This window comes from Odontesthes bonariensis, chromosome 10 (genome assembly GCF_027942865.1).
Source record: "Odontesthes bonariensis isolate fOdoBon6 chromosome 10, fOdoBon6.hap1, whole genome shotgun sequence".
In the NCBI taxonomy this organism is placed as follows: Eukaryota; Metazoa; Chordata; class Actinopteri; order Atheriniformes; family Atherinopsidae; genus Odontesthes; species Odontesthes bonariensis.
In genome coordinates, this window is record NC_134515.1 from 32,962,130 (window position 1) to 32,978,514 (window position 16,385).

General features: G+C 39.5%; 1 protein-coding gene across 2 annotated transcripts in view; it reads left to right on the forward strand.

The window, feature by feature from the left end:
- mical1 (microtubule associated monooxygenase, calponin and LIM domain containing 1) overlaps window positions 1-16,385 on the forward strand; it is a 31,787-nt gene that overhangs the window by 915 nt on the left and 14,487 nt on the right. For both annotated transcript variants that reach the window (XM_075475318.1, XM_075475319.1), the window contains exons 3-17: window positions 1,760-2,071; window positions 4,485-4,692; window positions 5,327-5,434; window positions 5,550-5,645; window positions 5,811-5,966; window positions 8,105-8,205; window positions 8,356-8,613; window positions 10,264-10,379; window positions 10,854-10,980; window positions 11,260-11,338; window positions 11,550-11,697; window positions 13,545-13,735; window positions 14,712-14,818; window positions 15,089-15,145; window positions 15,269-15,578. In XM_075475318.1, the coding sequence (XP_075331433.1) occupies window positions 1,814-2,071; window positions 4,485-4,692; window positions 5,327-5,434; window positions 5,550-5,645; window positions 5,811-5,966; window positions 8,105-8,205; window positions 8,356-8,613; window positions 10,264-10,379; window positions 10,854-10,980; window positions 11,260-11,338; window positions 11,550-11,697; window positions 13,545-13,735; window positions 14,712-14,818; window positions 15,089-15,145; window positions 15,269-15,578 (2,320 nt within the window). In that variant the 5' untranslated portion in view covers window positions 1,760-1,813. The remainder of the gene's footprint in view (window positions 1-1,759; window positions 2,072-4,484; window positions 4,693-5,326; window positions 5,435-5,549; window positions 5,646-5,810; window positions 5,967-8,104; window positions 8,206-8,355; window positions 8,614-10,263; window positions 10,380-10,853; window positions 10,981-11,259; window positions 11,339-11,549; window positions 11,698-13,544; window positions 13,736-14,711; window positions 14,819-15,088; window positions 15,146-15,268; window positions 15,579-16,385) is intronic.

Here is a 16,385-nt window from a genome sequence, read left to right on the forward strand (position 1 = left end):
TTTCAGTTTGTTTACTGTACAAACTGTTTACTGTAGGAAAGTGTGTCAAAAGATAATAGTGGTTCTCTGCTTTCTTTCATTTGACAGCATATCTTTGAAAGCTTGCTTAAACTGAGAAGGTGACACTGAGTATAAATACAGCAGCCTAGTTTAGAAGCAGAAAAAAAAAGATGATCATCCAAATTATTTTTAGTTGTGACAGGTTGTCTTGTCTTCACAGACCACCTCCTTCTTGCTTAAGATTCTATTCGTTTGCATGCTGGCTGCCATTGTAGCCTGCTTAGACTTTCACCTGCAATCTTGATTATGAAGATTATTTTCTGACCAAAGGTAACTATACTGTTTGCTCTGTTAGTGCCACACCTAAATCTAAAATGGGCCTTGATGTTGGCACCCCTGTGTCATGTGATTATCATTGAGATATCCATGAAAACTTGGCAAACAAACACAAATGGTGTTTTTTTTCTTCTGGATTATTGTAGGCGATCACTTCTTTTGATTGTTTGGAACACTGTTCCATTGAGTTAAAAGCAAAAATGTAATAAACAGGAAGAGATGAACTAGTTTTAGCTTCCTGTCTTGTTTCTTTATAAGCTGCATCATTGTGACGTTCATATTCAGTAAACATCTACAGCCGTTGGCAAACAATAAAAATGCATTGAAGGAATTTAGCTGTTAATTGCAGTCACAGATTATTTTCTATTATGTTCACATCCACACCTGCTGCAGTGGTCTGTTATTAAAGACTTTACGTCTCAGGCGCAGGACAAAGACAAAGGGGAGTCACTGCTAGATAAATGTTGTCATGAGGAAGTCATAACAAGAGCGTTTGCCACAGGAAATAACAGGCAACAGCACTTAATTTATTGTAACATGCATATACTGTGTTTTCTGTTGCTGCTGGAAAAGTGTTGCAAATTTTGCAAATGATGTTGCAATGTTTTTGTCGACAGAAAAGACCAGCATGGCATGATGCCACCATTGCTTTGAAATAGCTCACTTTTGGTTTTGCAGGCACAGATACATTTCTAGCATTTATCAAAATCATGTTAAGCTCAAATAAGTAGAAAAAGGACAACAGGATGTCTATTCTCTCTCAGGATACTATTTGGAGATTAAAGCCACTGGCAGATTCAGAATTTTTAATCTTTAGCCAGACAAAGAAAAACATTTGAAGATAACTGAGTAGTATTCATTGAGTTATGTTTTTTTGGAAAATATCACAGATAATCAAAATCAACATAAGCTATATGTTTGCTATTTAGTTAGTTATTAATTTCAACCCAGGCACCATGTGGGCCAAATGTGGAAAAAGTTATATTCTCTATATGTGTTAAGCCTTGTGTTTCCATTACTAAGTGTACTTTGCTTGTGCAAACTTAAATGGACACATCTTCGGGCAATGTGTGAGAATGACACATCAGTCGTGGGTGGGTTGTTCATTTCACAGTGCTCATTAAAAAAAGATATGGACAACCACGGAAACCACATAGGGGAAGTTGGTAATGAATCAGCCAGCCAGGTGACTAGAAGCTCTCAGAATTTGAAAACTTGGACTGTAATTACAAGAGCATGAGGAAGGAACTTCCCGTTGCACAGTAGGAGGAAGATTAGGAAGACTGGTACACCTCTGTAAATGCAAACAACACATACCGCAAGGACTTTGTAATCCTTTGATTATTTACAGTAAAGATATCTCCACAGTGTAATTACTTCCAGATGGGAACTGCTAATGCCATGATGACCTCTTCTTTCACAGCTAACCAACAAACTCGGTGAACAGAACAAACTGAAGCTCTTGTCATCATCAACCATGGCGAGTCAGGATCCTGTTAACCCTTCACATGCTACGTTTGATCTCTTTGTCCAAGCCAAGACTTTTCAGGAAACGAAGTGCCAGTTTTCAGAGCTTTGTGGGCAACTACACATTGATCCTCAGGATTTTAGGAGCTTCTATACCAAGTTAAAGGAAAGACTGAACTACTGGAAGGCCAAAGCCTTGTGGACCAAGCTGGACAAAAGAGCATCTCATGCAGCTTACCAGCAAGGAAAAGCCTGCTCCAAGAACAAGGTACTGACTACCAGAGATTCTTTATTGTATGGTAATATTATTTACTGGGACATTGAGTTTAAGAAATGTAATTCTTGTTATTTCCTTGTTAATTACACTTACTTTGATAAAGCACACATTATGGTTAAGGTTGAAATAAAACATACAGTGTCTTTTGATATCAGAAACATTTGAGTATAAATGGTCATGGTAAAAATAAACTACAATCCTCCTTTCTGTTTTAAGGTTTTAGGTATCAAGACATGATAAACAACATCAGGTTCTTACCAGCTGTTAAAATTAAGTAAATACAACCTTGGATGAGAAACAAACTGCACATTACACAGATCCATAAAAAATCTAACAAAAATGGAACTAGTTTGTAAAAAAACTAATGCAATTCCATTGTTTGCCACTAAAAAGCAGAAGTTTTGGCAGTTTGCTGGTTAGTATTCAGGTGTGTTAACGCAGTGCCAAGGAAGAAAGACGTCAAACATCTCAGACCAACTGTCAAGCAGATCATTTGGGCTTGTTTTGTAAGCATGAGACCTGGACATCTTGATTCAACCATAAACTCCTCTGGATACAAAGTCTTCTAGAGTCAATTGAAAGCACATCTGTCTGACAGCTAGAGCTTGGCCAAAATTGTGTCATTCGACAGGACAATGATCCCAAACACAGCAGCAAATCTGCTAAAGTTGAAAAAGTAAAGAGTCAAGGTGTTGCAGTGTCCCAGTCAAAGTTCAGACCTCAAACTGATTGAAATGCTGTGGTGGGACCTTAAGAGACCTGTACATAAATGAATGCCCAGAAAAACTCAATGAACTGAAGCAACATTTTTAATAAAAGTGCACCAAAACTCCTTCACAAAAAAACAAGAGACTAATAACATCATACACAAAACAGTAACTTCAAGTTGCTGTTGGTAAAGGACATTTTGCAAGCTGTAGTAGTGCGAAATGCTTAGTTTTACACATAATGACACGGTGTGATACTTCATTTATTGTTGTTCATCTGACTTAATATATACTTCATTTTAATACCTGGTGAGGACCAGATGATTAATGACCTGATATGTGCTTTCTTTAGACCATGACTGTAAACTGACCACTGGGTTAGCAGAAGTTCCAGAAAATGTTGTCTTATCACAGTCTTTTTAAGTTTGTACAGTTTCTTAAAATGATTATTCCACATTTAAAAACTGAAAATAAACAAAAGCACAAGAAAATATAATTATCTCAAACTAAAGAACAACTTCCTTTGAGCTATTTTTGCCATTCAAAAGAAGAAGTTTGAACCTCAGTATAGAAGGTGTTCTCCTAAACTTTTAACTGATGCTAAGCAAGCACAATGTAGGGCTGAACGATTATGGTGGGAAAAATCAATCAATCAAAAATATCAGTCGATGTCGATATATAAATCGGGTCCATAACTTTTAGCATCCCCTTGAACCCCTTATTTTCCACTGTGCTTATTGGTTGCATGTCTTTTGCAATACAATAAGCTACTGCATTTGTAATATCACGATGTCTCTTAGATTTTTTTTAGTCATATGGCATGGCGCTGAATTAAGCAGACTCTATGGTCTTCTGTTGCTACTGTACAGGCGTTGTTATCGGGGGAAGATTAGCACGTGTTCCGGGTTGTGTTTGTAAAAGTTTGTATTCTCAGTGCTGCTTCAGGTAATGAAAAAGTTTTGTGTTACTCCCTATCTTTGTCGGAACATGTGCTCGACATAATTTGCAGTGCACACTACTCTGTTTCGTGTCGGACTTCAAAAAAACAAAATACCTCCACACCACTGAACTTTTCGGGCCCTTCTTATCAACAATGTCATCCCTTACACCTTGGACTATGTCTTCCATCGTTTCTTCCAAGGGAGCACTAATTTTCTTTTTTTATAGGGCTACAGTGGCTATTCGTATTGTCTGTCGAAAGATGGACGAATCTAATCTATCAAAAAGTATATCGACCATGTTTCATATCTCGATAGCTATAACGATAGCTATCGTTATCGGGTTTTTTTTAAATGTATTTTGTGAAAAGCAATTCATAACTAGAATGATTTAGAAAGAGATTGATGTTTAAATCAAGTACAACTGGTACAAATAGCCTAACACTACAAGCTCTTTTTTGAAAAGCTCTTTAATCTGATAAATTTCCAAAAAAAGTATAATTAATTGAATTACAAATGTAATAATGGAAAAAAGGGGACTGACAAAATAGGAAATAACTGTAAAGGAGCTGGGATATTTTTCTTTCCATTGTAGAGGGCTTTAAGAAAAATGCATTTTTATTAAACCTCACATTCATCATATGGATTAACACTGATTGCCCCACTAAAGGGCATAAACCTTTCTGTTTTCTCAGATTTTCTAAGTCATTCTTTTCATGACATTACAGATGCTGAATGTTTTTCTGTTCTTTATCTTAGTGTCTTGTTTTGGGTGCTGGACCATGTGGGCTAAGAACAGCCATTGAGCTCTCCCTGCTGGGGGCTCAGGTGGTGGTGTTGGAGAAGAGAGAGGAGTTCACCAGGAACAATGTTCTTCACCTTTGGCCATTTACCATCTACGACCTCCGTGAGCTTGGAGCCAAAAAGTTCTACGGAAAATTCTGCTGTGGCTCTCTGGATCACATCAGTGAGTGACTTTGACAATTACGCCAGTCTGAAAATATAATATGTAAAAAGGGGAACCAGGAACAGGACCCCACGTGTTTATTGATTTGAGGTTTTCAAGCTCAAATGAAAATGGGATTTTTCTCTCTTTCATTACATTCCCATGCTTCTTAAATCCATAGACCAAATGGCATATGCCAAGATTCAATAGACTAAGTTTTATTTTAGCTTAACACTCACAGCTTAAAAGGCTTTGTACTTATTGCAGTGTTTCCCACAGCGCATTATAGTTAAGGCGGCCGCCTTAGCAAACTCGCACTGCTGCCTTGCCAACGTCCCCCCCCCCACCACCCGACGGAACGCTATCCGCGCAAAACCCCTGGTCCCGGCCGACGACTCACCACCTTGACTAAGCAATTTCCTGCGGGAAACACTGTATTGTATATAACCAGGTCAATAACTAGTTAAATGATTGAGACCCACTTTTCAGTTATCAAACAAATGGACCCTCAAATGTAAGATTTGTTGCTTTTATCCGATTTGTACATTTAAATGTTAGCTTTACAAAATGATAAGCATTCCCCTAATGAAAACAACATTCAGTGTTTTAGTTGTCTTGCATACGCCTTTCCAATGCAATATGCGTGTGTTTTCAGGCATCCGTCAGCTGCAGTTAATGCTGCTGAAAGTATCCCTTCTCCTTGGGGTGGAGGTGCACACCAGCGTGGAGTTCCGTGGCTTGATTGAGCCTTCAGGAGAAAATGGTACTACATTTCACAACAACCTCTCCTACAAGTTCATCCTTTGTTATGCTGTAAAAGTTACAGGTATTTGTGAAAAGCAATAAAGTAGAGTATGGTTGTTATGTCTCCTTGAAAGGTTGGATGGCCAAGCTGGAGCCTCAGTTTCATACTGCCGCAGCCTTTCAGTTTGACGTATTCATCTCTGCTGGGGGAGGCAGGTTTGTCCCTGATGGTGAGACAAACACTCATGCACACTTGAATCACTCCAGCCCTCCTGTTGCAATAAGGAGTACAAACAAGTTTTGCAAGGCCAAAATGCCAACTTCCCTCAGCAGTCTATTTCAATAAGTGAGCAATCAGTCTAGTTTCCTCTTTTTGTTCTTTTCCAAACTCTTAGGTTTTAAGCATAAGGAGCTCAGAGGAAAGCTGGCAATCGGAATCACAGCCAATTTCATCAACGGGAACACTCCAGCTGAGGCCCAAGTAGCTGAGATAAGTGGTGTAGCACGTATCTATAACCAGAAGTTCTTCCAAGATCTGCTCACTGAGACGGGTAGGAATCCAAATAACATCTGCAGTCATATGCAGCTGCATGGAAGAAGACATCCTCTGACTTCTCTCTAATTCAGTATAATGTTCAAAAATTAAGGCAAGAAAAGAGGAACTATGTTCCATCAGGTTGACTTGTTTTATCCTCTGACTTGCTCCAAGTGAGAACATAAATGATGAAGTAGTATCACTTAAGAATGACATTTCTAGTAACATCACAGCTCAATTTTTTTATTTTATTTATATTATGTTATGCCCTGCTGAATGCACCTTTTAAAGCATGACATTAATATTCATACTTTCAGGTTGTGTTCACAGTGAAACAAGCACTAGTGCTGTTAAACTGTATTTCAATTCTCATTTTCTATTACTTAACTCTTTCGGTGCCATTGACGTCTATAGACGTCAATTTAAAAAAAAAACGTTCACTGCCAAAGACGTCTATAGACGTCAATTGCGTTTTTTAATGGAGCGGGCTGGGGGACAATCTAGCGGAGTTCGTCACTAAATCTTAGGCTTGTAAACACTAAACAGAGAATATACTGGCAAAATTACCCGCTAGGTGGCAGCAGTGCCACTATGCACAAAAAAAAAGAGCTTGTTTCCTCCATTTTTTTGGGTCAAACAGCTGTTTTTGGTGAAACCAACCTATGTTCTACTGTCTATTACTAAAAGACTGAAAATGGTAGAAACAAACTTTTTTTTCCTGATCAAAGAAGAGAGTCTACTCTTTCTTTTGGTAATTTCGGTGTGTACATAGTCATAAGACACACTTTTCTGTGGGTCTTGGAAAATCAGTCAAAATACTGAAAAACACTTGGCAGTATGGGTGTCTGCACTGAAAATGGCTGGCAGCCAATGAGTTAAAGGAGAAGTTTTTTTTTTTTTAAACCTGGACCTTATTTCTGGCATAAAATACGTTCATCTACTCACCGATAACAGTTTAATGAAAGTCGGCCTCCTCCGGAAGATATTTAGATCACTCGAGGGCCGCCTATATCCATATAACAGGAGAGAACAGTGCATAGACAATACAGCCTCTAAATAAGGCATTATCTGTCATTATTTCACCAATACTTTAAGACAAATGAATGGATGAACTCGTACTATTGCACTGTTAGCTCATGGCTGCCATGTTGTTGTTATCCGGGGCTATCGAGGGGCATATAGGAAGCTTTCTACACACGCGTCAAGTGGGATGACTTCATCAAACTGTTTTTTCATGCCAGAAGTAAGTTCCAGGTTTAAAAAAAAAAAAAAAAAAAAAAGAACTTCCCCTTTAACTGGGATGAAATCTATTATTCATCTCTGACATCTCTAAAGGCGCTAGCATGGTTGCTGCGTCTGTCACGGCGGTGTCGCACCGTGACGTCAAAATGACGTTTCAGGCATGGCGCTTCCCTTGAAAAGACGGCGCAGCGCGTTGTCGTGCACCAGTCGATTTTTGTAACTTGGCTGCGCCGAGAACAACGAACCGGATGGACCGATGTGAGACCAGGCTCAGTGAGGAGGTGCGTTTGTACAGACAGCTGTACGAAACTGCAGTGAAACAGCACAGGGAGCACGTAAACTCCCAAAACTGGTGCACAGAGATTGGCAGAACTTTGGGGAAAGAGGGAGAGTTCTGTAAGAATGTGTGGAAGAAGCTACGGGACAGATACGTGAAGGCAAAGAAGAGGGCAGAGACTCTGTTGATGCCGGGGGCTTCAAACCTTCACCTATATTAACTGAATTAAAAAATTAAAATGATCCGAAAACTGCAGCAGTATCATTAATTACAGTATTCTTGCTCTTGACAGCGGCATTGTTTTCTTCTCCACTTTCGTGGTTGTAGAGTAGCGGTAACCTTAACGTAGCAGCGCCACCTCTGTGACGGAGAAAATTGCAACTACTGGCGCATCGACTTGCGCTGCTTGCGCCACTATACATGGCGGGCACGAAATCGTGACGTCATCAACACCGCTCGCGCTAGCAGACGCGGCAACCATGCTAGAGCCTTTACTCTGCTACGCCTTCATTATAGTGAAATTTTATTTGTCATCTCTCTGCTCAACCCATTTGAACAGTTAATCTCTACTTCTTGTACACTTTAGTATCTGTCTTGCTATGCCCACCATGCTCTCACTCTATCTTACATTCCAGGTATTGATTTGGAGAATATTGTCTACTACAAAGACGACACCCACTACTTTGTTATGACTGCCAAGAAGAAGAGTTTGCTGAAGAAGGGGGTAATTAAACAGGTGAGATCACATCCATTAAGAAGAAAAAGGTGTTTTGTTTTTTTTTTGGGGGGGGGGGGGGTTATTTGAACAGGTTGCAGCTCTGTCCCCTTAAGAAAAAATAAACAAACCAGATAAGTGCACATGCCACCTCTTACTATGTCTCCTCAGGACTATGGGGATGCAGAACAGCTGCTGGCAGCTACAAATGTGGATTATGAGGCTTTGTGTTGTTACGCCCATGATGCTGCTCTCTTCTCTACTGGTGGTGAACTGTCTGACCTTCAGTTTGCTCAAAATCATGCTGGCCAACCAGATGTGGCCATGTTTGACTTCACCTGCATGCATCGTGCTCAGAATGCCTCTCTGGTCAGAGAGAGGAGAGGCAAGAAGCTGTTAATGGGTCTTGTTGGAGACTGCCTTGTGGAAGTAAGAGTTATGTTATTTTGTTCACTTTTGTTCATTCTTCCAACATTCAACTAGGAAATGTCATCTTGTGACTTCAGTCATTTTTATGTAGTATCCAAATTATTATGATGATATGAGTGCTTCAACTGAATCATGTCTCTTTTGGTCTGAAGCTGGCTTAATGAAACTCTGCAAGAACAAAGCTAAATCTACCCAAAAGGCCTACAGATCTAAGGAAGTTGCTATCAGTTTTTAGCTTGACTTTGAGTTCAGGGCTTCGAAGCAAATGTAAGCTTAAGTTTGTATGTAAGAAATGGGCTTAGACAATTAAAAGAATTTGCAACCCTGTCACTGTGTTTTAGCCCCCCTAAATCTTTAATATTTAATTCAGTGAGGCAGAAGAAGTAGAAATATCCAGCCCTGCTCATCATTATGTCAACCCAACTTCAAGTTCAAATTAGGCTAACGCAGTACAAGGAAATAACTGAACTAACAATGCTCTTCCAGTACTTAATCTAATGTTACACACTCCAACTAGGGAATCTAGCCTTAAAATGGTGTTCTTACTTTTTTTTTTGTCAGAGTTAGGAAATTCCGATTTCCCCCCTTGTCATTGAATCAGCGGCTAAGCTATTAATGAAATAAACTTGTAAAAAGTGGCCTAGTCTTTGTGTTAAAAACTTAGATAAACACAGCGGAATGTAGTGATGCTGAATCCCATTGTTTATGGAGTTGATTGGTGTAAGGAAAAATAGGCCCGCAACATGATCTTTGACTGATATTACCAAGGGACTCACTATTACGTTGCTCAATCTGCACATTTCTAAACAATCTAAACCTCACGTACAAAGTCTCACGTACTTACGTTGACCTTATCTGTAAGTATGAGTCATGTATGAATACATGACTCATACTTACAGATGAGGGATCAATACTAACTTTTCAAGTCTAAACGACAGATAAGGTAAATGTAAGTACGTGAGAATTAAACTGCCTGTCGGGTAGTTTTTTTTTGTTTTGTTTTTTTATCAGTTTAATTTCTGGTTGTTCGAGACCTCAGACTGTTTACTTTATACTCTCTCATATGGTAACAATGTGCTTCAAGGGCTGAGTGTTACTGATCTCAGAAGAGGTAGACCCTGCAGGAGAGAGGGGTGTAGTGGACTCGAGTGGGCCACTCGAAGTTCTAAAACTACCTGCTCTGAAAACAGATGTGAATTCATTGTGGCAGAAGGAGCTGTTGCGTTGTATTTCTGTGGTATTTTGACCAAACCACTACAAATTTCATTAAGAGCCCAAGAAATTGTGTCAACTTGTGAAAATAAGCACATTGACGAGGAAGAAACAAATTACTCCACAATGACTACATGTTCGTGGATACCTGGATATTTTATGAACAGGGTCTGTTGTAGCCAAAGATCATCAGGAGCCAGCCCCTGGTGGCAGAAGGTGGTATTACGTTTTAGGGTACCTTATTAGAGTCACATATCAGAGTTGTTGGCTTTGACTATATACAGTCAGTGTGATTGGTATTATTTGGTGAGTATTATATCTGCGTACTGTTGCATTTGCATATTAGCACCTAGGTCTCCTAAGCATGTTGATCTTTAGGTCAAAGCACTACATTGCTGCTAATATGTGGACTGACCTCTTGTGCTCTGTTCTCTGCAGCCCTTCTGGCCTCTGGGGACAGGCATAGCTCGTGGATTCTTAGCTGCTTTTGACGCAGCGTGGATGGTGAGGAGCTGGGGTATGGGAATCCCACATCTCAAGGTCCTAGCTGAGCGGTAAATTTCATGATACTGCCGCACAAGAATCTGATGACTTCACTTTTTCATCATAATCAGTGTTATGAGAAGGGTACTAGATTACCTAATGCGGCTGCTGCCTGTTCCCTTGCTTCCTGCCAGCTGCACTGACTGTTTCTATTTCATATCAACAGCAAAAATGACAGATTTGACTAAGTACTAACATTTTTGTTCTCAGAAAGTCCAAAATAATGATTTTATTGTTTTTTAAATTTTTAAATATTACTAAATTACAAAATTTCCAGCTTGCATATTCGTCTCATTGTCAGTCAACACCACTCATCATGACATCATTAGCATAATGGGTAATTGTTTTGGGCATTGTTTTGATTGCATAGGCACGAATAAATAAAGGAGGCCAAAATGAAAGAATAATTTGTGCTTGTACTACAACAGTTGTTGATTCATTTAGGGTTTTGCTTTTCCCTAATATAATCTTGGTTTATTTTACAGAGAAAGTATCTACCAGCTTCTCTCCCAGACCACACCACAAAACACTTGCAAGAAGTACGCTCTTTACAGCATCGACCCCAAAACACGGTACCAGAGAGTCAACCTCTCCTCCATTCACGCCAACCAGGTCAGCACTGTTATCCTTTATTTATTAAACAGAGATTTAAATAAACAGTCTCTCAACATGTCATCTTGTGAAAACCTTGCCCAGTTCAAGGACAGCAGACAATGTTGCTGTATCCTACAAGGGGATGGAGCTCTAAAAAACTAAACATATTGCGTTTTAGCTGCAAATATTCATCAACATCAATTGTTTGAAAGAATATTTTTATGACAAAAATGGATTCCTGTGAGCTTAAGTCTCACCTCTGAAAATCTTGACTACTCTTCCCATCACTCAATTTAGGTGCAACACTTATATGATGCTGATAAACCCCAAACATCAAGCAAGAAACAGAAGGACAGTCAGTCTCATACATGTCAAGGTAAGCAGCTCCTCTGTACACTAAACTGCCAGCACAGTGTTTTTTATGGTTATTTGTCCCCATTTAATTCAGTTAGACCAGGAAACACTGTGTCAAGAACATTAACATGCCATATTTACATGCATATCACCAACAACTGTTTTTATGACTGTGAAACCAGTGAGGGTTCTACAGTGTTCTCTTATTAGGTGTCTGTTTCTGTTTCTTTCAGATTCAGGCAGTGGTTTTGAAGAGTTGTTAAAATGGTGCCAGAAACACACCAAAGGCTATGATAATGTAAATGTAAAAGATTTCGCCCAGTCCTGGAGGTCTGGGCTGGCTTTATGTGCTCTGATCCATCACTTCAGACCTCATCTCATGTGAGTTGCTCCCTTCATATAAGGAGAATTAATAAAAATATTATGTGAAGACTCTGTGTTTTAATCTCACAAAACACAGGTTTTTAAAGGGTTAGTTTAGAAAGGTTTAAATGGGTGTTAAAAAATTGCATGAACAAAAGTTAGACATTGAGGGGGGAAAAAAGCAAATGGTAAAGACAAAAGAATACCAGCAACAGTCTTGTGACACACCAGTCCTGGAGCAGACGGATCAATCATGTTGGTCATAATAGTGTTTGGAGTGTTGACATAGCATCACAAATATGTAACAACTGAAATATAATATGGAAACATTTATGACAAAAGAAGACAATACATTAATTTTGGTTGTGTTATAAAGACAGGCCTTTATGCTGGATTTCTGCTATTATAGCAGTCAAACTTTGTGACACTCGATGTAAAATCCAGGGTTCTAGCTAGGATGAAATTATAGCGTAGTGGTGTAGGCGAGGGAGCGAAGCGACCAAGCCCGGGGGGGATGGTGCGGAGATTTTGGAAATTTAAGGTAAAAATTGGCCATTCTAGGGGTACCCAAAGGGAGAAATTGTACTTTAAAAACAAGAAAGTCTTAATGGGAGATGTTCCCATCTTTGCTTTTGGCAGTGTGTTACCTTCAGCTGCGAGCCGCTGAGCGCCTACTGTTTCGTCTGCAGTTGCACTAACTACTGCGCAACCTTTCTTGGCTGTCATCGTCAAAAACAGTAGGGTAAAGCCTAGGTATGACAACAAGTAGGACAGAGAAAGAGACAGAGCATTTGTGGTTGCTTTATTCCATCATCTTTCGTGGAGAGGACTGTTTTCTGTTATTTTCTCGAGTGCCAAGTCAACTGCACGTTCAGCTTAAATGATAACCTGATCAGCTCATCACATATTGTATGTTAGAAGCTTTGAAAAAGCACAGCAACCTTGACCGTTTTTGCTTACTTCAAATAGGGACGGGTAAAATAGGCTACAGCTATTCTAACATGATTTCTGCCGAATCCCCTTACGTGTGCGCTTCTGCGTGTGTGAGTAACCATGGCTACGGAGCACTCTTACCAGAGATTCTAGGAGCCGCGGACGCGGAGTGCCTCTGCCTGGAGCTACAGTTTCGTCTGCGGTTGTACTGACAGGCAGCGCAACCTTTCTTGGCTGCCATCGCGAAAAATGTGTCAAGTTTGTCACAAAGGTGAAAATGGCATTGATCTGGCGTTATTGTACAAATATATACAGACAAAATGCCGCTACGCTGTATTGAAAATAAGCGTAGCGGTCCAAAATGATAGCGTAGCGGGACGCAACGCAAGTTTGCGCTAGCTAGAACCCTGAAATCTAAACATTTCTGGGTCAGTTGTTGGATGATGACTATCAACCACAGTGCTTCTGTTTTGTTTTTTTTGTAAAACTGATTAGAAAATGTTTGATAGATGCATGTATGTAAAGGCAAAGTTACTGAAATCCTTATATCATTTGGGTCAGAGAATCAAACGGCTTACTGAATGTTATGTTTCTCTTGTGGGGTAATACACTGACTATGAATGCGTCATATTACCCCACTTCAAAGATCCATAATTCTCCCTTCTAAGAAAAAAAACGTTTGGAGTTACCATCTCCATTTTCAGCATAGTTTTGAACAGGCACTTGGAGAATACACAATGTATCTTGCAGTGTCAGCAACCTCCTTTACTTGCACAAACTTGCCTGCGCCTCCAAAAACCTGTATATATGTCTGTGTGTGAAAGAAAACAAACTGTAATCTAAAGCTGATGTAATTCATTTTCAGTTGGCTGTGAAAATATCTGCTATAGTCCCAACTAAGTAATGAAACATGCTTTCTCTTTCTTCCAAAGTGACATGTCGTCCCTGGATGAGTCTAATAGTGTTCACAACAGCCAGCTGGCCTTCAGTGTCCTAGAGAAGGAGTTGGGCATCCCTCCTGTTATGTGTCCAAGTGACTTGGCCAAGAGTGGTCAGATAGACAAGTTATCCATGGTCTTCTACCTTACTCAAATCCAAAATGCTTTCACTGTGCCACCAAAAGGTAAACAGTTTTGTTTATTATTTAAGTGGGTTAGAAAAAATTGACTCGTGTCAGTTTAGTTAAAGAATTCTTCACAGTATGCCACAGTCAATGTTTTTATTTAGAACCACTAGAGGTTTCTTGATTTAGATTTATTTTTGATAATAACTGTTAATGACAGCAGCTTCAAACTTATATAACTTGGTTGCTAAGACACTGAACAGCATTAGCCTCACCTTAAAAGGGTCAGGTGTCCTTCCACTGATATATGTTCAGTGTGGAGTGGCGATCAAGTCAGTGCTGTCTCTTTAAGACCAAGTTACCCACAATTCATTGGGCCTAAGTGGCTAGTGCTGCACTCAGAGCCAGCTTCTACTGGTTGTGCTGCTCCCCTGCACTAAGTCAGCCCAGAGGCAGACAGAGCAAACAGTTAGTGTGGAGCTGGCTTATCAGGGTTTGACAGGAGCACCGTCTCTTGAAGGGGAGCTGTTGTTCCACCACTGGGGAAGGATTTTCTCTTGGCTGTTTGTAGCAGAGGTATTTTTACAGTCTTTTTCATATGAGCAGTATATTTCGTGGATATGTAAGCCCAGCGTTTGGAGGTACTGAATTATCTGAAGTGGGTGTGATATGCACTCTGATGCTGCTCTGCTTGGGATCCACTGACTGACGTGCAGGCAGGAGGGAGCTGTCAATCTTGAGTAACCTCATCTTAATGATGAAAGAGTGGGAGTGATAGTCACAACTGGAGTTTTTTTTAATGTGGATTAACAAGTTCAGCTCAATTGCTGCTGCTGTGATGCTACAAAAATACAAGTAAGATTTAAATATCTAGGACTGCATCCTAAATATTTTAAAAAAGGTATGGTCAGACTATTTGAAATAGCTTTATGAAAAGCTGCAAATTGGTAATTCATGTGTCTTTAGATTTGTAATCCAATCTAATAGTAAGATCACCTTAATTTAGTGTGACATTTTCGTTTTCTGTTGTTGACAGAACCTGCAGGCTTCCTGCCATCCTTCAAGTCTCTTAGTTTGTCCCGGACACATTCAGCTGTCTTGTTCCTGAGCAAGCTGAAGCACAACTCTCTGCTTAGGCGCAAGGTATGCCCACTGTGACTAGATTGTTGATACAGCATGCAGAAATGTTTGATAATGCCATTTTTCCTGCTTAGTTGGCTGAGGTTCACATCAGGATTGGCCTTCAATGAGTGTTCTTGTTTTGTCTGTTATTCCTTTGTGATAAGGCAAAATTTTTTATGTTCTTTCAGAGGAAGGGGGTTTGAACCTTTCCAGTCATTAAACTTGTTTAATCATGTTTTCCACATAACCAACTAAATTGGTTGATTGAAGTGTTTCTTGTTTTCTCTGCAGGAGAAGCTGGCAACTGAAAAACGAGCCACAGAGAGAAGGATGGGAGATGTTGACAGTGTGAGTTTCATTTTACTAATCAGTCAACCTTGGAACTTTCCTTATCATAAGTTAAGTTACACCTCCTGCTAGTATTGCTTTTTTGGTTCTGAACTTGACTTAGCCCTCTGATCTTCTCCTCAGACTTCAGTGCCTTCTGTGTCCCCTGAACTCAGTCCTCTGCCTGCCCCGGCTCCGGCTCCAGCATTGGCTCCAGCATTGGCTCCAGCATTGGCTCCAGCATTGGCTCCAGCTCTGGTTCCAACTCTGGAGCCTGAGCCTGTTACTACGGTGTTTATGACAAATAGCGAGGAGTGTTACTTCTGTGCTCAAAGGGTGTATGTGCTGGAGCGCATCAGTGCTGAGGGAAAGTTCTTCCATCGGAGCTGCTTTACATGTCATCAATGCGGCATCACACTCAGACTTGGAGGATACACCTTCGAGCAGAATACAGGTGAGCACAGTCGGAAAATAATCACATAAGTCATTTGCAGAGTCAGCTCTTTTTTTTCTGTTTCACATGTCAACCTTCTCCTGTCTATGATTTGTTTTTAAGTCCTTTTTATTTTTGATAGATAGATAGATACTTTATTAATCCCAATTTGGGAAATTGTTTTGTTGCAGCAGCATACAGTAAAGATATGAAAACAATTAAAGTAGTAAAAAACAAGCAAATAGAATAGAATAAAATAAATATAAAATAAAATAAATAAAAATAGTGAATAAACATTCGCTATGTACAAATCTACAGTATTTTTTACGTGTGATATTTCCACAGGCAGTGTGGGCAAGTATCTTACTTCATTATTTTCAGATACCTAAAATAATAGAAATTGTGTAAATTACTTGTGGGTTTTTTTTTACGTTTTCTTTTTTTCTGTTTTGTTTCTTTGTATTTTTTGCAGCTTTATGCTTCCACTCATCAACATTTCACATAATTGTACTCATTTGCATCTTATTTGATGGCTTTAAGTACTATTTGATTTTATTGACTATAAATCAGTGATGAACGGATCTGCTATGACGTCCCGCATTGGTTTGTTAACTTCTGTTATGAAGGTCAGCATTTGGCCATTACAATATGTGGCCTTTTTGGAGTGGCCATATTTGGACAAGAGGGTGTATCTACAGAGTTACCTTTGAAAACTGTGGGGACTTTTACCACATCCCTTGTGCACAAAGATGTCTCCTGTTTTTTTTTTATTATTATTATTTTTTTTATTATATTATATAGTTTATATAGTGATGGAATAAACGTTTT